Source organism: Spermophilus citellus, assembly GCF_964194105.1.
Source record: "Spermophilus citellus genome assembly, chromosome: 9".
Classification (NCBI taxonomy): Eukaryota; Metazoa; Chordata; class Mammalia; order Rodentia; family Sciuridae; genus Spermophilus; species Spermophilus citellus.
In genome coordinates, this window is record NC_138191.1 from 26,950,194 (window position 1) to 26,971,771 (window position 21,578).

Consider the following 21,578-nt stretch of genomic DNA (forward strand, 5'->3'; position numbering starts at 1 on the left):
TCAAAAAAAAAAAAATAAATTAAAAAAAATTTTTAAAATTATAAATGGACACAATATCTTTATTTTGATTTGTTTATTTTTATGTGGTGCTGAGGAACGAACCCAGGGCCTTATGTGTGTGAGGCAAGCACTCTACCACTGAGCTACAATCCAGCCCCACTATATTACTTTTAATTAAGAAAATAAACCAAAGTTGTTATTATTAAAAACACCACCCTGGCTCTACCCTGGGCAGGGGCTGGAGGACAGATAGGTGATTGAAGGTGCTCATTGGTCATTTTCTCTGAAAAATCATTTATATAGGCCACGCGATCCTCAGAGGCCTGCACTAGGCCATCAGCCTTGGATTCTGAACCTCAGACTCATATGGAGCACATGCCAGGAATCCCCCTGGGTTCAGAGGTCTCTTCTGGGATGCGGGGGTAGGTGGAAGGGGTGGGACTCACAGTCTCATGGAGAGTGGTCCTCTGGAAGGCCCAGGTGAAGCTCATGGTGGCATTCTCCTCGATGGTGTAGGTGTAGGACTGTTTGCCTTTGGAGCCTTTCCACGTTTCCACAGGAGTGTTGGTTCTAGAATTCATGCCCTGAGCCCAGGGCATAAAAGTGAGGAGGACGTGCTGGCTAGAGCAGAAGAGGGTGCTCCTACCACTGCCACCCCAGAGCCAATCACAGTTGGTCAAACCCTGATGGTCATTCTGGGCCCTTCCTCTTGTGGGATCACTCTGAGCACGTGTCCATTATGTTAACTGGGACAGATGGGGGTCAACCCTGCCCTGGAAGCCCCACAGAAAGGAAAACGTACCACCATAAAGTAGAGCTCACAGTTCACGGAACAGATGGTCTCAAAGACAAATGTGATCCTGGCCACCTCTTTATTCTCTGTGTCTGCCATTACTGACTGTGGAGATCTGTGGGGGCAGAAATCAAAGGTCAGTTCCAGAGGCCAGGCAGTACTTATTGAAAGCTCAGGAAGCCGCAAGGGATCAACCGAGGGACAGGATTAGGTTCTGAGTGTGTTGGAAAGAGCTTGAACTGTTTTGCCACCCAAGCTTTGTGACCTCGACTTAGCCAAATTGTCATTTCCTCCACTGTAAAGTGGAGTGATAATATCTTTCTTATCTACCTCTCATCATTGTAGTGACTTCCAAAGGCATAACAAATGCGGATGTGCCTTATGAAATGCAGAGGTGATCTGTAGACCAGGAGCATCACCAGCTCAGAGAGTTCATTAGAATCAATAGCAGAACCTCATCAGGCTCCTCCCTGGGCCCACTTAATCAGAATCAGAATGTTAACGGGATTCCCAGATGGTTTGAAAGCATGTTAAAGTTTGAGAAGTGCCACTATCATAAGGTGTAAGCTATCTACATTTACTCAGCTTTGCCTGGCTTAAATGAGCAGAATTTGAGCTCTTCAGTAAAGTTCTCAAGCTCGTTCTTCTTTGGGGAAAGCAAGAGCCATGCTCAAGTGGTTTGGGGTTGAAGGTGAGGAAGCACCTACTATGATACTATGATACACATCTCCAAAGGCTAGGTTCCTTCCCCATGATGCTATTGGGAGACGGTGGACCCTTTAAGAGGTAGGATCTAGTGGGAAGGAGTTAGATCACTGGGGACATGCCCTTGATAGGGATATTGGGATCCTAGCCCCCTTTTCTCTTTCTTTTTGCTTCACAGCCACCATGAGGTGAGCAGGTTGCTCCACCACACAATCCCCAACATGATATGTGCCTTATCACAAATCCAAAACAACAGGGCCAACTGATTCATAGACTAGAAGCTCTGACATTGTGAGCCAAAATAGATCCTTCCTTTTTTTGAAGTTTATTATGTCAGGTATTTTGTTATAGTAACAAAGTTTATTAACATATTATAATTGGAGTTTCAAATTGGAAAATACTTTTTAGAATGTTATCCCACCAAGCTTTAAGTTTGCTCATCTTACAAACACAAGATATATCTGGATACTGTGGGTTAAAAGAAGTGAAACTAATACCCTTTGAGCAATTGCCATTGGCTTAACTTCATCCCAGGAATGGAAAGCAGAGGCTTCCAAGGAGGGATGGAGAAGTCAAATTGGCAATAGGGGGGTCCATTCAATGATTCCACCTCAACTTTGAAGCACTCGTGGGCAGAAGAGTTCACTTTGGCTTTGAAAACCCATTTATGACTTTTCTTTAGGCTTCAGCCATTGGCCTGGATTCTAAGCAACTCTGGTTCCCAGCTCCTTCTACATAGTTGTGTTGACTAAGGGACTGGAAGAATCAACGCAGCCTGAGTGAGTCCTGCATCACAGGCCTATGTTATAGACCAGAAGCCTAAAGCCTGGAGAGGCAAAGTGACTTTCCCAAGTTCACAAAGCTACCAACTGACACAGTTCAAGGGTTCAAGTGCCCTATCTTCCAGTTCAGTTCTCTTTATACCATACCACACTGCTGAACTTTTGGTTCTGTTCCTTAATGGCAAACACATTGCTCATTGTCCTAATTCCTTTTGGGATGTAGGGTAATACAACAACAAGAAAAATCCCTCTCAATCTTCTTGCCCCAAATAAAGATGAATTGTATATGAGAACTTCTGGCCCCATTAAAAAAAAAAAAAAAAAAGAAGACTTTTAAAGTCCTCTCTGATGTGAGGAGGAGAAATTTTCAAGTAGCATGTGGCCAATCGGTAGGAGAAGCCAGGTGAGATGAGAGAGTAGTAGATAAGTCAGCATAGATGGTAACTAAGAAATTGTGTTGGCATCCAGGTCAGCCTGGCCCAACCATCACTGTGCCCCCCTCTGTCCTGGACTGATGTCTAAGATGAAATGAAGTTCAACTTCAGAAGCCCTCTCAGCTACAACATGCTGAGGAGTGTGGTTCCGGATGTGGCCATGTTGGCTGGTGCTTCCTCTTGGCTTTGTGGTCCTCACCTAAATCCTGGCACAACCAGAGTGAGAATCATGAAGTCATTGTCTGAAGCGCCAACAGCTGTATATATGTGATCACCAGCTACCTCCCAGCCTGGAAAATGAGAGGAGAGAGTTAACGCCCTGAGCTCTCAGGTGCAGGGCAAATATGCACCAGGTGACAGGGGAAGGGAGAAATGGCACTGTCCTTTGAGGCATCCAGAACCAAAGTGCTTATACAGATACTTTGGTAAAGACTCTGAAGCCCTCACATCAAGATCTTTGGGATATGTACATGCTGTTTCTGCCTCTGAAACCTAAGTTTTGACGGAATATATGCCCACAAGGAGTGGGAACTTTGAAGGGAATACTTCTCCTGATTGGCTTATTTTTCTCAGACCTCACTATTATGAAGAAATATGAACTTAGAAGAAACCCTATGGGAGAGCAGGAAGTGACAGCTCATGGTGAGGAGAGAGTTAATTACCTGTCAGGCCCTTGTATTCAAAGTTGATCCCACTGAGAACAGTTGTTTCCATGTTTGCCGGCAGCGTGTTCCACCATTTGTATTCAAATCCCACAGCAGGTTCAGTCCCAGCTGGGCAGTGGACACAATCTGGGGGAGCCACAAGATCCATCACTCATCAGAAGACTGCAGCCACCCTGCCTGAGTTGCTGCCACACAGACAAGTGGCAGCCGGACAAGGACAGCTGCTAAGTGCTGTTGCACAAAGTTAATTCAAACTGACTCAACCACATATTGACAACGCCTTTTAGAAGCTTCAGATGTAAATGCTGACCCTTCCCTCTGATACCTCCAACATCCCAGCCATCTTCCTTGTGCACCAAAATTTTCATTTCAAAAAAAACTCATATGCACAAAAATGCATATGCACCTTTCAGTCTGACACAGGTAGTTCACATACATTACTGTCACTGTCACATTACTACTTCGAAATACATTCACAATTGATACACAAATCCCCATAATTCCTTTTTTTCACTGTGGCATATAAGTTCATCTCAGCACACCAAGCCTTCTAGTTAGCATCTCTGCCACATGCTGGAAGCTTCTGTCATGAGAATTGGGTCCCTTCAGGCTTGAGTCAGATTCACAGATACAATGTTAATTCTGACTCTGACCTACAGACAGGGCCAGCCCTGACCTCTTTTTTTCTGAACGTAGTCTGCAGAGGCAACCTGCTCCTCACTCCCTCTCTTGGAAGAGCAGAGTCTGCGTTTGGCTACTCTGAGCATCCACGCAGTGCACCCACACAGAGGACATAAGAATGGATAGGACACAGGGCAGTAAGAAGGTTACCAGAGCCGTTGGAGTAGGAGCCATAAGGACAGGGCTCGCAGGTGCTGTTGTTGGTTTTGAAGAAGCCTGGGTTGCAGGGTGGGCAGCGGGTCTTCACACCAGATGCAGGGAGCTTTACCGCCCCCTCCAGGTCCTCGCCACAGATTTTCGGCTTGGCCCATTTGTACATGAGCTGTGTCTGCAGAGATGGATTAAGAGTGGCTCAGCATGTGTGGGGTTTAGCAGGTGTTTAGGACTTTAACTTGAGGATCCAGGAGTGGGGGTGAGGGTGAGGGGGTGGGATTCTGGATGAGAACTAATGCTCCATCAGGGAGGGGAAAGTTGGTTGGGTCACCGATTTATCCTAAGCACCTAGCTCGGAGCCTGACACAGGTTTGTGTTCAATAACTGCTGGAAGAATGTTGACTGGATGAAGTGGGTTGTGTCTAATGAGGATTTTGTGACAGAAGGAATGGGGGACCAGTTGTCTTTTTAAAAAGCTCTGATTCCACTGCAGAATCTCACTACTTCCCTGGCCACAGGAAAAACAGCTGGTAAAAATCCCAGAACACAAAGGCACATGGAGTACAGGGACTTACATAAGGTCTAGGTAAAAAGGGGTGGTTGAGATGTCCCAATTTGTTTTCCAAGTGGTACATTCTTTGCCTTTGTGTGTATGTGCAATAGCGGATAGAACCCCGGGGTGCTCTGCCACTGAGCTACAACCCTGTCCCTTTTTAGTTTTTATTTTGAGATAGGATCTCACTGTGGTGCCAAGGCTGGCCTCTTCCTGCTTCAGCCTCCCAAGTCACTGAGAGTACGCACATGCACCACTGGCCACCTTTGCTCTTTCACTTATTCAGTAAACATCTGTAGAAAGTCTGAGACATCTATGTGCCAGACCTCGTGTCTCCATGATGCATGAAACATGGCTCCTGGCCTCCACGAGCTTACTGTCTAGCAAGGGCAGTGATGACATAACAATCCAGGTGGGAAGGATGGACATTGTGTTGATGGGATGTCAAAGCAAAAGGAACAGCCAGTCAACAGGTCAGTGGACCAAAAAGCCATGTTCTGCCACTCACTAAGTCCGTCCCTTGTCTTTTCATAGAAGCACTGGGTGCAGGAGACTTCTGGTGAGTTAGGGGGAAGTGGGCAGCTCCATTCTTCCCATGACCCTCAGATAGAGTCAGACAAAATAGTGCCCTGATGGATGGTACTGGGGGATGATGAAAATGACCATCCCTGTGAAAAGGTGGGCGAATAAGGCCTCTGTCCCTTTTGTTCAAGATAAGAAGGGTCAAAGTCTTGGGCTGAGGGTGTAGCTCAGCGTAGAGTGCTTGCTTAGTGTGCACCAAGGCCCTGGGTTCAATCCCCAGTACCAAAAAAAAAAAAAATATATATATATATGGTCTTAGGGAGGAGCTCCCGGTGTCTTCATTGGTGCAGACCCCTGGGATTCCTCCTTCTTTCCTGGGCTCAGCTCAGGCCTCCTCCCTGTGAAGAGCTGCGTGAACCCCAGGCTGTATCTTAACCTTACCCTTCCCCGCACTTCTCCTGTGAGTTTCAGGGAGAGGTGGGTTTGGGCAGGAGAACTGACGTGGGTTATCTCTTGGAGCAGCACATTTAGTGGCCAAAGAGATTGGCCATCCTGGTCCCTGAGAAACCACTGAAGCACAGCAAAAATCACCAGGGCAATCATAGGAACCAGCTTGAGGTATGTCCCTGGATTTTAAAATATAATTTAGAGGACAAACTAAAATCACCAGACAGAGCAGAATCAATGTGGGTGTGAGGCATGCAGGAGACTTCTGTTAGGCGCTCTGGTGAATGAATATTCATGTGTTGTGTTGATGTGCACTATATTCATGCGCACTCCTTAAAGCTCATGCCTCTGCAATCCCTTGATGCCACGCTTGGGCTGTGCTGTGCGGCAGGAGCACAGACTTTGGCCTGACCCCAGCACCTAGAGGTCCAGTGGTGGTCAGGCAAGGGCAGACACCAGGCTCCAAGCAGCAGAGCGTGCTATAGATCTGGAAGGCCTTGGTCTGAGCCCATGAGAGGCAAGCATGGAGCAGGAGGAAAAAAAGGACAGCCACATAGTCACTTGTTATGCCTAGTGGGGAGAAGAGGATCAGGATTAATTGTGCTCATTTTATAAGTGAATCAATTGATACTAAGAAAATGTCCTTTATTGGGTGGGAGGATTAGGAATTGAACCCAGGGGTGCTTACCACTGAACCAGGTCCCCAGCCTTTTTTATATTTTATTTAGAAGCAGGGTCTCACTAAAGCTTAGGGCCGTGCTAAGTTGCTGAGACCGGCTTTGAACTTATGATCCTCCTGCCTCAGCCTTCCAAGCTGCTAAGATTATAGGTATGTACCACTGTGCCAGGCTGGTACCAAGAATATGAAAGTGGTTTTTATACAGCCATGCAGAATACCAGACATAGCAGAACAGAGTTCAACTGACAAAGACTGACATTTTCTTTTGGCTTCTGGGGAAGGGAATGGTGCTCCAAATATGGGGAGGAGGGTTTGTGGTAAGAGATGACTGCGGGAAAACAGTCTCAGTTAAGGACCAAACTATTTCATGCTTAATTAGCAGAGAGAGTTGTCTTTCAGCCAGCAAACATTGATGCATTCTAATAGCTAAGCATTATGCTTCGTGCTGCCTGCAGAATTCCTGACTCCTAATTCTGTCTCCTTAAGGGGCTCTGGCTTAGGGATACAGACAATTTATCTAGAACGTCTAGCCTAAGATGGACCCAGTTTCACCTTCCAGTCCATCCCTCCTCAATGATGCTGGTCCTCAGATTCACCAAGCACAAGCAGCCTCCTCCACACAGACTGCACCCTCTGCCTGCAAAGTTCCACGGGTCCTCCCTCATCTCATTCAGCTCTGCTCAGTCACTCCTAGGCCATCCTTACCTCTTCTGAAATAGCATCTCAACCCTCTTTCATTCTCTGTCTCCTAATCCAGTTTTATTTCTTTCTACCACTTATTCCCATTTGATGTATTATATACCCATTGTAGTCTACCCGTTGTCTCCTTCTTCAACAAGAATTAAGCCCCATAAGAGATAGATATTGCCTTGGTTTTGTTGTACCTAGTGCCTAGCACAATGTCCCAGCACACAGTAGCTGCTCAATAAATATTTGTTGGCTGTTGAAATGAACAAACAGCCTCCTCCATGAGGGTGGCTTATCTGGCCCTTCAGGCCTGGTTGCCCCACTTCTGGGCTCCCCCAGTGCCTTTGTCTAGGCTCTCTTTTTCCTCTCTTCAGCCTCCCACACAAGACTATGAGTTCTATGAGAGCAGGAGCCCATTCTCAGTCCTCTGTGATTCCCCACCTGCACATCAGTTAGCATGCAACAAGTGTTTGTTGATTCAGTGCCAACCAGAGCACAAAGGAATTTTTCGAGACAGAAGGCCTGGGAGAAAGAGAAACAACAGAGAGGGAACCAGTCAAACCATTCTCCAGCAAGCCTGGGAGTGAGAACCAATTCCCAGTGCCAACCTGCAGGAGCAGCGCTGGGGAGTCAGCCTGACACGATCCATGAGGATGTAAGCGGGCATTGACAGGCAGGCATGCCCAGAGGGGGGAAGCAAATGGGAGAAACCAAGCAAAAGGAAATGAAATGGTTTGTGAAACAGGGCATATGGGAATAAACCGTGAAATGAATGAAGCGAAACAGTTTCTGGCCTGAAAGTGAATAAAGCCGTCTTGCTTTGCCCCCTGATTGTTCCTGGGGTCACTGCACAGGTCCGCAGCATTTCAGCTGGTACCAGCTTCACTGACCATGGGAACTTCAAACACTGATAAAGCCTAGGGAGCAGCAGGTGGTCTACCTGGGGCTAAGGGGCTCCAAGGCTGTGCAACCCACCTCTCCATTGGCATCACAGGCGGTGTGTGTGTAGAAATAATCTTTGTCTGTGCAGGCCGGGCGCACCTTGCAGGAAGAGGATCCTTTTTCTAATTTGCCGAAATAAGAAAAATATTTGAAGTTGCATAAGAAAGCAAAACCCTTCCATCACTTGTTCATGACCCTGCAATTCTCAAGCCCCTGGGGTACGTTACCACACAGACGTTGTGCAAAGTTGAAAATCCTGCACGCCCACCCTTCCCTTTGCCTCAATAGCATTGTTTCCAATTTCCCAAGCCCTGCTTGGATACCCTTTGCACTTCTCCTGGGTGTTATGATAAGCCTCTGGCCCCACACTGTGGGGCAGTGGGTCAAGTGACTGGGTCACAGGCCAGCAAGGAGGGAAGTAGCTGGAAATGGCATCCTGCAGGTTAACCACCACCAGCCCAAGTTCCCTGAAACCCGCTACAATCCAGGTGCCTTAGTGTCCCAACTGTCGATGTTGTTTTTCTACTCCTGAAGGACTGAAGTAAAACGTGGTAAAGCTTAGGGCAGTGCTTTTAGACTTCTATTTAAAATCTTCCCCTGAATATTCTCTTAACATTTGCCTAACATGAAGGCCTTTCACCTTTGAAATCTCCCCCTCTCAGTGCCACTGTCCTTCAAAAACAAGGTTGCAATTTCCTTGAATTCCACTTAAAACAGAAGGTTCCTTCCACTTTCCTCAACCCAGGCATCCTACTACAGTCCTTAGTCTTGACCCACACCCAGTGAGAAAATCTACCAGCTTTACCCTATTCTGTACATTTTCCATCTGTCTTGTTAGTTCTGCTCCAGCCCTGTGAACCCCTGGAAATGAACAACTATTTTTTGAATCTTTCTTTATTTAAAGCAATCAATTTCATCTCTTTTGAACTTAAAAACCTTTTCTTGGAAATATGAGAAAAAAAGAACAGCTTTTTCTATCTAGAAAAATAAGCATAATTCATGCAAATGAAAATTAAAATTTTTTCCAGCGAATTTGCTTTCTCCAGAATAAAAACCACTGCTTTATAAAGTACACATTACAGGAGCTGGGGTTGTGGCTCGGTAGTAGAACACTTGCCTAGCATGTGTGAGGCACTGGGTTCGATCCTCACCATCACATAAAAATAAATAAAATAAAGGTATTGTGTTCATCTGCAACTAAAAAATAAATATTTTTTTAAAAAGTATATAATACTCCTAGCTGTTACCACAACTTCTAATATGAATATTATGTCCCCTGCAGGTGAACACTTAATGATGGTGACATTTCTTTCATTCTTTACATTACCTGACAGGTGGCATGGTATAGTGGAATGAGATTTTAAGCTAGACAGATCTAGATTTGGATCCTATTTCATTATTTAGTATCTGTGTGACTTTAGGCAAGTTACTTCATCTCTCTGAGCCTCAGCCCTCTCATCTGAAGAACACTGTCTTCCTTGCTGGAGCCAGCATGTGCCTGGCACTTTGGAAGTAGGTACTCATTAGATGGCAGTAATGATTATTACCCGCATGTTTGCAAATTATTTTTTATTTGGAAACTGTCACAGGAGATTTAATAAGGATTAAAAGTCTCTTTCCCTCCCTTTCAGAGAAGGGCTTATTTCTCCACTGATCCCTTCTTTTTGCCAAATGACTTTCTAGATCAGAGACCCTCCTAATTGCAGACTGGTTGCCCTGCACTGGGGAGTTTCCTCAACTGCACATTTCCTGGTCTCTTCAGTCCCTATTATTAGGGGGGGCAGAAGGTAACCACTGGTGGAGACAGCTGGAGTCTTCTCAGCTCATTTATTTGGTTAACAAGCAAGAGGCCCAATTTAGCATAAGGGATCCAGGGACTGCCAGAAGAGATTTGAGGGGAGATGCTGAAAACGTTCCAGTTCCCAGGATCTTGTGTATTGGGTCTAACAAAGTACAAGGTGTGTGTTAGAAAATGCATTCTGCACAAAGACCCTGCTCTGCTTGTCAAATATTTGCTTAACCTGACGCCCTAACTCTGGGCTTTAACAAAAATGGTCCAGCTGTTTACACACTAGCCACTGTTAAAATGGTTTTCATAAATTATTAACCCAAATGCTGAGATAAGCCTCACTTTGCCAGCTCAGGTTTCATCAAGGTGTTTAACGGGTACACTCATCAAGTTTGAAAGATCAGCCTAGATGCTTTTTGGCTAAGGGAGCAATGTGATTTGGATAGAGTTGGCCTTGGGCAAAACTGTAAGAAGACAAAGTTTATCTCAGAGGGCCCCAGCTCTTCGCAATATCCTTCCTCCTTTCAGTATCTTCTCCCCATTTCCACAAGTACGATGCTCTCACTTGGACCCATTTTATCAAAGGAAAACTAAGGATTCAAGGACCTGATGACACAAGGTCCAGCTTGGGTACCAGCTCAGACTTGGCAACCCCCTTAACCTCTCTGAACTTTTCTTTACTCCCTCACTATGCCCTGAATAATAAATTAGATAATGTGTCAATTGTAAAGTTCTATACATATGACTTATTATTGTAACCTATACTAAGAGTATTTTCATATTAAAAGTGGAGTATCCAAATAAGCCTTAATGAGAAGGAATTAATAAAAATCAGTGCTTACTACATTCCAGGCCCCTTTCTAAATACTTTATCTGCATTAATCAATCCCCATAATAACACTATGAGGTAGATGTAATTATTTTTGTTCCCATTTTAGATAAAAATAAATTGAGGCACAGTCACTTCTTGGCCTTTTGGTTAAGATCAAGGGTAAGATCAACTGGGACCCAGACAAATATTATGCCCAAGCTGTCACAGGCAGTAAGGGGTGGAGCAGGGGTTGAACCTAGCCACTTAGCTCTGGAGTCCATACTCATCAGCTCCACATTCTTATTAGGAAATGGATTGCTGACATTCAACATGGCACAGAGGAATTAATCCTAACGGTCAACTCTTAGGTTTAGATGAGAAAGATGCTTCAAGTCCAACTTTTGCCCTTAACATCTCTCCTGTGAGTTCTCCAGTCTTCAGCCCTATAAGCTCCACCTTAGTTTATGTTCTGGATACCAGCAACTGCAGCTGCTGCAGAAGCTCCCAATGGTGGCCTCTGCTTCCAGCCATTCTCTTCCTCCTCCACATGGCAGCCTGAGTGGTCTTTCAAAAGGGTCAAGCGACCCCTCCCCCAACCCCTGGCTTAAAGTCCTTTAATAGTCTCCACTGCTGATAGGATCAAATCTTAATTTTTTTTAATTAACTACCATGGACTAATTGCACTACTATAGAGCACAGTGCGATATTTTAATACATATACCATGTGTATCCATCAAATCAGGATAATCAGCACTTCCATCTCCTTATCATTTCTTTGTTTTTGGAACATCTGAGAACCTCTCATCTACATTCTTCATAAAATACATAATAGGTTATTGGGAACTATAGTTATCTCACCCTGCTACAGAGTAAAACTTATTCCTCCTATCTAAGTGTGTTTTGATACCTGTTATTCAACCTTCCCCAATCTGTCTGCCACATCCCCAATCCCTCTGTCGCACTCTTCCCAATCTCTAGTAATCACTATTCTACATTCAAGTAGACTCTTTTTTTTTTTTTTTTTTTTTTTTTGGTGGTGCTGGGGATTGAACCCAGGGCCTTGTGCATGCAAGGGAAGCACTCTACCAATTGAGTTACATCCCCAACCCTCTCAGATACACTTTTTAAAAACAACTTTTTAGCAAATCCTAATTTTATTTTATTTTTTTGCACCAGAAATTGAGCCCAGGGGTGCTTAATTACTGAGCCACATCCCTAGCCCCAATTTTTCTTAATTTGTCTCTCACCTGCCTCTTAGCCTTGAATGCTGTTTCCCTCTACTCAATCACCAGCCATGGTGGATTGTTCCCCAAGCCTGTGGCCCTAGCTTACACTCCTATTCCAAATATCCTGCTCCCATTATATCACCAATTCATCTTTCAAGATCTCAGCCAGTGCAGCCTCTCTTTCTTTCTCAGAGAGACCTAAACACCCCTCCTTTTCTGCCTCCCCTGCACACTACACCAAGCATTCCTATCCCAACCCCTACTGCACTATCAAGAGTTACTATACTTAGATGTTTTATAACCATGTTTCTGCTTTTTGACAGGTTGGAGGGCAGACACCATCTCCAACTGTAGCACCAAGCCAGTCCTTGCAGGCACTCAGAATGCACTTGTATTCAGATGGGTCTTCTGTCAAGCTCTTCATGAATGTTCCATCACAGGCTCTTATCAGACTCTCTGCATTTTTCCCAGCCTTTCACTGACCCTTTGGAAGAGTTGGGTCTCAAAGAAATGTGACTCTCTTTGCACCACAAGCTGGTGAGGTGACCAGAATGTGACCACATTCTTCAGAGTAAAAACTTACTTCCCAGTCAAAGGTGCAGATTGAAAAACTGGTGGCAGAAGAATAGACTCCAAGAATTCAGGTTCCAAACTTAACACTTTCATAATAGCTCTCTATAAAAATGTTAGATATTAAAAGACAAATTTATATGCCCCTTTTATCTACTGTATCTATAGTTTATGTAGAGTTTATGAAAACACTTCTGGGCTGGTTTTCTAAAACCACCTTGCCATTCAAACCCTTGCACAATTGCTGAGCTTAAAAAGGAACCGGAGACATACTAACAAAGGCCACCATTGATAGATGCAGAGCAGTGAAGAGGAATAAGAAATTCAAGTGGAAAAACAGGAATTTAGACTTAGAGTTAAAAACTTCCCCCAAGATCTAAACTTTCCTGTTCTCTCTGAAAACTACACTTATTTGGCAAGACCTGTGCCAATAAATAGGACTATTGTTTTAGGAGTAGTGTAGAAAGAAGTAATTCACAAGGTCAGTGGCTAGTCTTGGCCAAGCAAACACACCATAATGCCAAGTATGGGTATTTCTCTGTAGGAATATAGGGGTCTGCTCAAGAGAGGGCCTTGTGCTGGGTTTGCACATAGTTTTGCGTAAGAAAGGAAAAAGAATTGTGATGAATATTTTCAGGGGCAAAAAGGGGATTCTTTCTCTCTTCCTTCTTGTTTCAGGACCTGCCTTGCAGATTGGACCTCCAATACCAATCACTGGCTGCCTGGGCAGAGAGCCCTCTGGTGGCACTGCCCATCAGTGCTTTGATGCTCCCTGGCACCTCAAATGACCAGGCCCTGTTTCTCATATTGGGTGCTTTAAGCTATCCAGTAACTGTAAAAATAGGCTGCTTCCAGCCATCCCTCAATTTCCCTTAGACCAGTGGTTTCCAAACTGTGTTCCAAGGACTGCATTTCTCCAAAGTGCCTAATTTGGATAAAAATCAGTATGGTAGTGCACACTTACAGTCCCAGCTACTCAGGAGGCTAAGCAAGAAGATCACTTGAGCCCAAGAGTTCAAGGCCAGCCTGGACAACAATAGCAACATCCCAACTCAAAGAAAAAAAAAAGTCTGTTTTGAATTCAATGGAGATTTAGTCTCACAAAATATCCTAACTTCCATCTTTAGACCTTGTTATTAAAGTGGTTGTGCTCTTAGCCTGATTTGATCCATAAAGCATGCATGTACTATCACATTATATCTCATAAATATATACAATTCTTATTAGTCATCTAAAAGTAAAATACAACTTAAAGTTTGTGCTCATCAATATAGCCTCATGGTTCCTATAAATTAACTTTGATGATAATTGTTAGATATTAAAAGACAAATTTATATGCCCCTTTTATCTACTGTATCTATAGTTCATAATTATAATTTTTTTGTGTGTGGTGCTGGGAATTGAACCCAGGGCCTCACACATGTTAGGTAAACACCCTTCCACTGAGCTACATCTCCAGTTCTGATGGTTTATAATTATAATCTTATATAATCTTCATTAAATAAAGGAGATTTTACTGCTTACAAAGAAAGGATTGCAATATCTTTCCCTATGGTGCAGTTGGTGGAGACATGGATTGGCAAGAATCATCCAGGTTCCAGAAAGGAAGGGCTTAAGAATTATCATCTTCCACTTGGCCAGAAGGATGGCTCTTCTCCCTGTGTGTTTGGGGGTATCCCCACCCTAATTTTTCCCACCCTCAGAAACATTACCTGAGTATTTGTCAGGATCACATGGGTGGCAAGAGGTTTCTCCTTTATTTGAGTAAGAGTTGGCTGGGCAAAGTTTGCAGAAAGAGGAGCCCTGCTTGGCTGCATATGTACCGGGTTTGCAGGGGAAGCATTCTGAAGTGTAGGCTACCCCTAGGGAGGAAGGATGGAACAGAAAAGCAAGAATTGAGCCTGGGCACTGAGACCCTGGAGACCAACTCCCACCCCTCCAGGAAGTCAGCAACACACCCATTTCCAACCCTGGTCTCAGTACCTGTTATGGCAATATTTCTCACAAGCACAGGCTTGGAAACTTTGGACCACACTGAGAAGGCTGTGGTTCTCCAATAGAGGACATTATTACCTCGATTTAGTTCGACCTAAAAATGACCAAAAGGAGGCCTTAGTTCATCGCAGAGACAAGCATTGCCAACTTGCTGGTTTAGCCTCTCACCTGATAGGCAGTGCCTGTTCTGACCCTGTCCTCCCCCAGCTTTGCACTTCTTCTCAGCTTGGCTCAGCTCCCCTTTCGTAAGCCTCCCCTTACAACCTCTTGTGCCCTCTCCCACTATTCCTTGCATTGCATATACCATGAGCATCACCTATGGCAAGGCCAATAAAGGGACCCAAGGGTCCTGGTGGTAGGGTGACTGGCATCCCTTCATTCTTCTCTGGTTCTTCAGTATCAAGGCTGGAAAGCTGCTGGTCCTTGAGGTGAAGCCATAGAAGCAACAAGCCAGTCCACATGCATATTCCACCACTCAAGAGGAAAGCAACCAGGCATCCTCATCAGACCACTCCCTCCAGGGACACAAGAGTGGAGGCTCAGTGTGGAGGAAGCCCTCCTTGAGGAAAGGCCTTGCTCCCTCCTCTGGGCTCTCCAGGAGAAGGCTGTTGAGGTACTCACGCTGTGGAATTCCCATCCTTTCTCCGTGGTTTTCATCCACCTGGAGTCATCTGCATTGGGCTGGCACTGGTCGTTCTGGACCTGAAGCAGCAGGAGTTTGGGGTCAGAGTTCAGCTTTCTAAGGAATGAAGGGCCTTGCCCGGTGCTGCAGAGCCCTTCAGAGGGCCCTTCTGATGGAAGAAAAGTTGCCAGTTTTCTTTAGGACTGAGTTAGGGACATGAGCCTTGAAGTGGGGTGGGGTCTAGCTACACAAAGAGAACATGGGAACATTGACACCAGAAAAATAATTTGCAGCTCAGCCATTTGTATGCTGTTTTCATGTCTGGGCAGGGCGAAGCACCTAGAAAATTCACAGATTCCATTCTTTCCCCTCAGAGTCCTTTGACTTTTGCCTTTTCTCCTTGCCTCCTGAGGCCTCCACTCATTTGCCCACAGTCCTCTCCAGAGGGGAAATAACTGTGATTTCCCAAGCATGACAACACTTGTGACTGATTCCTGCAAATGACTCTGAGCCTCAGAGGCTTTACCTCCCTCCCTCCCAGCACCTCCCCCCAACACCCCCACCCCCACCCTCGGCCAGGGGCTTACAAAAAACTCAAAGATGATGCTGGAATCTGGGTAGTAGTACTCAAAGTTAACAGTGCCGGACTGCTTCAGGTTGACAGCGTACATCAGTGTGGCTGTGCACTCGTCCGTGTTGGAGGCGATGTAATCACCCCGTGGAACCCACTTGGACCTGAGAGGGAACAGGAACCAAGTTCACTGGCAGAAGCACAACCCACCAGACTTCCGGCCATGTACAGGTATCACATTCTGCTGGGTCTCTGGGGAATTCCAGACTTGTGCTTCACAAGCCAAAGCTTAGATGTAAAAATGCTCATTGGAGGGTGATAAAAGGAACTCTGAGGTAGATCAAGGAACCTGGGGTACAACCAACAAGAGGAAGATAGACAGGTGCAACTGCACAGTATGCAGTACCATGCAAAGGTGGATGGCAGGTGAGGAGAGGGATGGGAAACGTTTATTAGTTGCTTACTATCACCCAGGTCTGGGAACGACATGCTCTATAGTCATTATTTCTTTTTGTCAATAAGAGGAAGAGACTTTTTTCCCATTTATCAGATGGGGAAACTGAGGCTTGGTGAGTATTTTGCCCAATATCACAAAGCCATCAAGTGGGAAGGCTGGGATTCAAACCCAGGTTGGCCTAACCCTGAATCTGTCAAGGTAAGTCAGTAGACGCGTATAGTCTTCGGAACCCAGAAGTTCATCCAGTCTAGTCCAGCTGTTTTTCTGGAAACATCCACTTTAAGATGCTACATGTGAATGGTTTTTATTGGAAGGGGAAGGCAGAGAACTCCAAAGAAAATTAGTCTTGTCAAGTCTGTTTTTGTCTCCTAAATCTGTCTTAACCCTCCTGCTTCCCACCATACCCTCTCTGAGCCAGCCTCCAAACTCATCCACATCCTGTCCTGCCTCTCCAATCCCTCTCCACACCATGGCAGGAGACATTCCCTAAAATGAGAATATGACCACACCATTGCTCAAACACTCCCCTGTGACTGACTCCTCGTTGCCCTTAGGACAGGGTGTACATTCCTGCCCCACTCCTTATATTTCAGCTCACAGAATTTCTCTCAATTCCTCTGCCAAATTTTCTCTTGCCCTCTTCCTGGAACAAACTTCCTCCTCCCTCCTTCCTCCTCCCTTCTTCCTCCCTTCCTCCCTCTACTTAATGTCTCCTGCTGATTTAGAATAAATGCCACTTAGTCTAAGAAGTCTTTCTTGATTCTGTTTCTGCTACACATGCCTTAATTTTCTACTTCCCTTCTCCATAGCCATAATCCCATTCCACTTCAGTTATCTGTAATATATCATCAACTATTTAAGGCCTATATAAAGGTATAATAAGCACAAAAGTACAGCACCTTGCTTAAGTAATATACACAGCAGAAGCCTCTGGGTACCCCTGGCAGTCTCATCCCTTTTCCTCTAACATATCCCTTCCCCACTGCCAAAAGACCACTCTCCCGAATGTGGTACTTAACATCCCATGGAGTTCTCTATATGTGTCTCTTAACGATATATCATATGATAGTATTTGGCCTGGTTTTAAACTTCACATAAATGGCATCATACCTCTATGATCTGAAATGTACTTTTTGAGGGAAGAGTTTTAAAGTGAAACTCTCCCCCACTTTGTGTGTGTGTGAGGGGGGGTGGGGTTGGAAATTGAGCTCAGGGCCTTGTACATCCTAAGCATGCATTCTTTTTTAAAAATAATTTTTATAGTAATTTAATTTATTTATTTAATGTGGTGCTGAGGATTAAACCCAGTGCCTGACATGTACTAGGCAAGTGCTCTACCACTGAGCCACAACCCCAGCCCTCCCTAGCATGCATTCTACCACTGAGCTATGCTCCTGGCCCTTCTTTTCATTTTCATTACCATACAATAATCCCTTATATGATTCTACCATATTTATTTATTTCCTTACCATATTTATTACCCGATAATGGACATTTAGATTGTTTCCAATCTTTTGTTCTTGTGTACACTCTACTATGAACATTCTTTTTTCTGTGTCCTTAGATACATGTCTGAGTGGGATGCTTGAGGGTAGAGCCTCCAACTTTCCCAGCTACTGCCACATTGTTCTCCAAAATGGTTGATCAATTTACACCCACCAGAAGTGTAAAAGAGTCCCCTGCTGCTTCACATCCTCTCCAATTTGGACCTGTCAGACTAAAATTGTTGCCAATATGATGTCGTAGGAAATGAGTGCCTAACTGGGCTTTAACTCTTACTTTCTTGATTACTAATGAAGTTGAGCATCTTTTCTGAAGTTTATTTGCAATCCACATTTCCTCTTCTGCTCATACTTTTAATTCCTCTTCAATTGTCTGTCTTCCTAGTTGGCCTGTAGATTCTCTGAGGGCAGTGACCAAACTTACCTGTACACTAATGTATCCCCAGCATCAAGCGCTGGGCCTGGCACCTAGGGAGGACTAGGGGGGATTAAACAGAGGATATGAGGGAAGGGTGATCAAAGACAATCCCACTGTTTCACTGCTTTGTCTGAGACCAGCCCAAGTCTCCAACTGCTTAATAATGGCCAGTTAAAGGAACCTTAAACTAATCCACAGGGTTCCCCTGTGTCTGCCATAATAACAGGGCATATCAGGCTCTTCCGTGATCAGTATTACTCTCAAAACAGAAACAGAAACTGAGCTCATTCAAAATGCCCCAGCTAACCAAATGGCATTGATTCTCCTTGTTGAAAGAGATATTTAATGTATTCCACAGCATCAGCTATAAATAACTCCTGAGGTTTAATGAATAATTAAAAGGATGCCATAAGTGGGTTACATTTGCAAAATGCATCACAATTCTGATTTTTGTCTGAGTGGTCCCTGGTGAAGATATCTCACATTCAATAATAACAACATGTTTTGATTGATTTCTAGAGCCAGAGGCATTGCTCTAAGTTCTTTTACATGTATCATTTCATTCTTACCATATTCTTTAAGAAGAGTACTATTTTTATCATAGTTTTTAGGAAGAGAAAACTGAGGGCAGAGGTGATCAGGAAACTTGCCTTAGGTCATTTAGCTGCCATCTGCACATGTTTTTCATTTTTAATGTTTATGGGGTTTTGTTTATTTGTTTGTTTGGTTTTGGTACTGGGGATTGAACCCAGGGGTGCTGAGCTACATCTCAGCTCTTTATATTTTTCGTTTTGAGACAGGGTCTCTCTAAGTTACTGAGACTGACTTTGAACTTGTAATTTTCCTGCCTCAGCCTCCTGAGTAGCTGGGATAATAGGCATGCACTAGCATGCCCAATTTGTTTATCTTTTTTAAAATATTTTTTTAGTTGTAGATGGACACATATCTTTATTTTTATTTATTTATTTTTATGCGGTGCTGAGGATCGAAACCAGGACCTCACGTGCGTGAGGTAAGTGCTCTACCACTGAGCTACAACCTCGGCTATCTTTTTAATGTCTACATCTATCTTTCTCTCAGTATTTGGTCTTCTGTCTCCTTCTTAACCACATATAACACCCTTTTTATTACTCCCCCTAACTCCTGCTCCCTCTTGCCTTTCTGGCCGCTGACGTCAGGCTGTTCCCAGCATTGCAGCCAGGAGACATCTACCCAGGAACCCTGTAGCCTCCCCACAAATCTCAGGTCTGCCATGGAGACCCTGTTCAGTTGGTCTCTTTTGTTCCCAATGATTTATTTTGTGGCTACGTTGTGCCAGACAGGGTTAGATGCTGAAGAGACACAGCAACAACCAAGCAGACCACATCCTCTCCCACTTGAAACTTATATTCTCTTCCAAGTTGAGGAGAGAAACTTAACTAATCATACTGTACTAGATGTCATAAGAACTACAAGGTGATGCAAGAATATGTAATAGGAAGGGATTGGTTCTTTGAGGAAAGTGAGTTTTAGGCAGAGACATGAGGGGTAAGGAGGAGTCAGCTAAGGGACAGGAGGTGGAGAAGCTGTTCAAAGGCCCAGAGGAGGGGAGGAGCCAGGCTGCCAGTTTGCAAAAGAGAGGGAGAGTACTTGAGAGAGGCTGGGGAAATGGGCAGAAGGCAGAAGGCAGAGGGCAGAAGCCAGATGGACAGCGCCCCAAGAGCAAAGGTTACACAGACGCCAGGGTTTTGAGCAGGAAAATGCTGTAGTTAGATTTGTGTGTTAAAATCAATCTGGCTGCTGGATGGATGTGGCCTGGAGAAGGCAAGGAATGGAAGCAGGAGACTAGCTGTGAGGTGTTGAGGCAGAGCAGCAGGAGGTGACTAACTCTGGCTTGGGTTAGGCTGGAGGCAGTGGAGCAGGAGGTGATGCTGGCTTGGGTTAGGATGGAGGCAATGGAGCAGGAGGTGATGCTGGCTTGGGTTAGGCTGGAGGCAAGGGGACCGAATTCAGGTTGAAAAGGACAGCCACTGGGGTTTTTGCTACCAGCTCAATTGTTGCCTTTCAAAACCTCTCCAGGTGGCCATTTCCTCTCCATTTATCCAGAGGAGAAACAACCTTTCCTTTCCTCCCAGGGATGTTGGGGGATGCCTTAAGATCCTGGCTCTGAACCTTGCAACCACAAGTTGGTATTGACCGGCCCACATTCTGCCTTGCTAGGAGGTAATGATTTCTGGATTCTCAGCGCAGTCCCCAGAGAGAGGAGAAACGCTTCCTTTGCATGGGTAGGAACTGACTGAGCCAGGTTTGTACCTTGTCCAGGATCAAATGACATTCAGTCTTGGGATTCAGATAGGCATTGGTCTTCTGAATCCCACACGTTCCCTCTCTTTTTCTGGCTTGTATCCTCTCTGGCTCTGGCTCTTATTATCATGCTTATAATTTTAACACATAAAACTGAACTCTGAAATAACCAAAATTGGACTTTTGAATGTCCACCCTGTGGCTCAGACATTATTTCTTCCGGGAGATTTAAATACAGGCATGGGAAGCATTGCTCCCAGTTTTAGAAACTTAACTGCAACACAGTTCTTCAGTCCCTTTTATTCATTTCCTGGGTACAAGAAACTTTCCTTTTCTTTCCTCCCACATTTATTGTCAATATATTTTTAAATTTTTATTTATTATTTAGTTATTTAGTTATTTTGGTACTGGGAATTGAACCCGGGGGGCACTTTATCTCTGAGCTACATCCCTAGCTCTTTTTATTTTTTTTATTTTGAAGCAGGGCCTCACTAAATTGCCGAGCCTGGCCCTGAACTTGCAATCCTCTTGCTTCAGCCTCCCAAGTCTCTGGGATTACACACATGTACCACCACATGCAGCTGTCCTTGTCAATATTTTTTAAAAAACAACGTATGATTGCTTTTTGCATCTTTGCAACACCTGCTCCTTTTACTCCCTAGTACCCACTTGCACATCATAAATATTATTTGGAGTTGGCAGGACGGGGTAGACAACAATTTGGGAATGGGCTTGAGTTCCAGTTTTGCCAGTTGTGAGCTAGGTAACACAGGTGGATCACTTAACCTCATTGGGCCTCCAGTTTCTCATCTCTGTAATGGGAACCATAATACCTATTTCATGGGGTACCTGTGAGGATTATAGAAAATAATGTATGTGAAGCATCCAGCACAGTGTCTGGCACAATAAAGGCCCATCTGAAATAAACACCTAGCTGTCCAAGTATCCTGAGCTGACTCTTCAACTACTGGTCAATAGCTTCATCTGAGTTAGAAAATTTTCTGGTCATTGGGGTCTCTCCAGTGGTTTGGAAGTCTCAGCCACCATGAACCAAAGCTCTAGTCCTACTCTATTCCCCCCAAATTCATTAACTCAGATTAGGCAGAACCAGTTTTAGAAGTTAGCATAAAAGCCAGGAAGGTATCCAATATGCTGCACATTGTGTTCCAGTCAAGTCAAGGAAGTTTACTGGCTGATCCAAACTTCCATAGTGGAAATCTGATTAGGTTTTTGTTTTAAATAGACTGGACCATTTGACCCTGTCCCCTTACTATCCCCTTTATTTCTTCAC

General features: G+C 44.6%; 1 protein-coding gene across 2 annotated transcripts in view; it reads right to left on the reverse strand.

Moving 5' to 3' along the window:
- Positions 1–21,578, reverse strand: part of ELAPOR1 (endosome-lysosome associated apoptosis and autophagy regulator 1) — an 87,560-nt gene that overhangs the window by 14,043 nt on the left and 51,939 nt on the right. For both annotated transcript variants that reach the window (XM_081307922.1, XM_081307923.1), the window contains 10 exons: positions 15,644–15,791; positions 15,056–15,136; positions 14,423–14,528; positions 14,152–14,301; positions 8,077–8,165; positions 4,211–4,388; positions 3,377–3,505; positions 2,914–3,004; positions 803–908; positions 447–584 (listed from right to left, as the gene is read on the reverse strand). In XM_081307922.1, the coding sequence (XP_081164048.1) occupies positions 447–584; positions 803–908; positions 2,914–3,004; positions 3,377–3,505; positions 4,211–4,388; positions 8,077–8,165; positions 14,152–14,301; positions 14,423–14,528; positions 15,056–15,136; positions 15,644–15,791 (1,216 nt within the window). The remainder of the gene's footprint in view (positions 1–446; positions 585–802; positions 909–2,913; positions 3,005–3,376; positions 3,506–4,210; positions 4,389–8,076; positions 8,166–14,151; positions 14,302–14,422; positions 14,529–15,055; positions 15,137–15,643; positions 15,792–21,578) is intronic.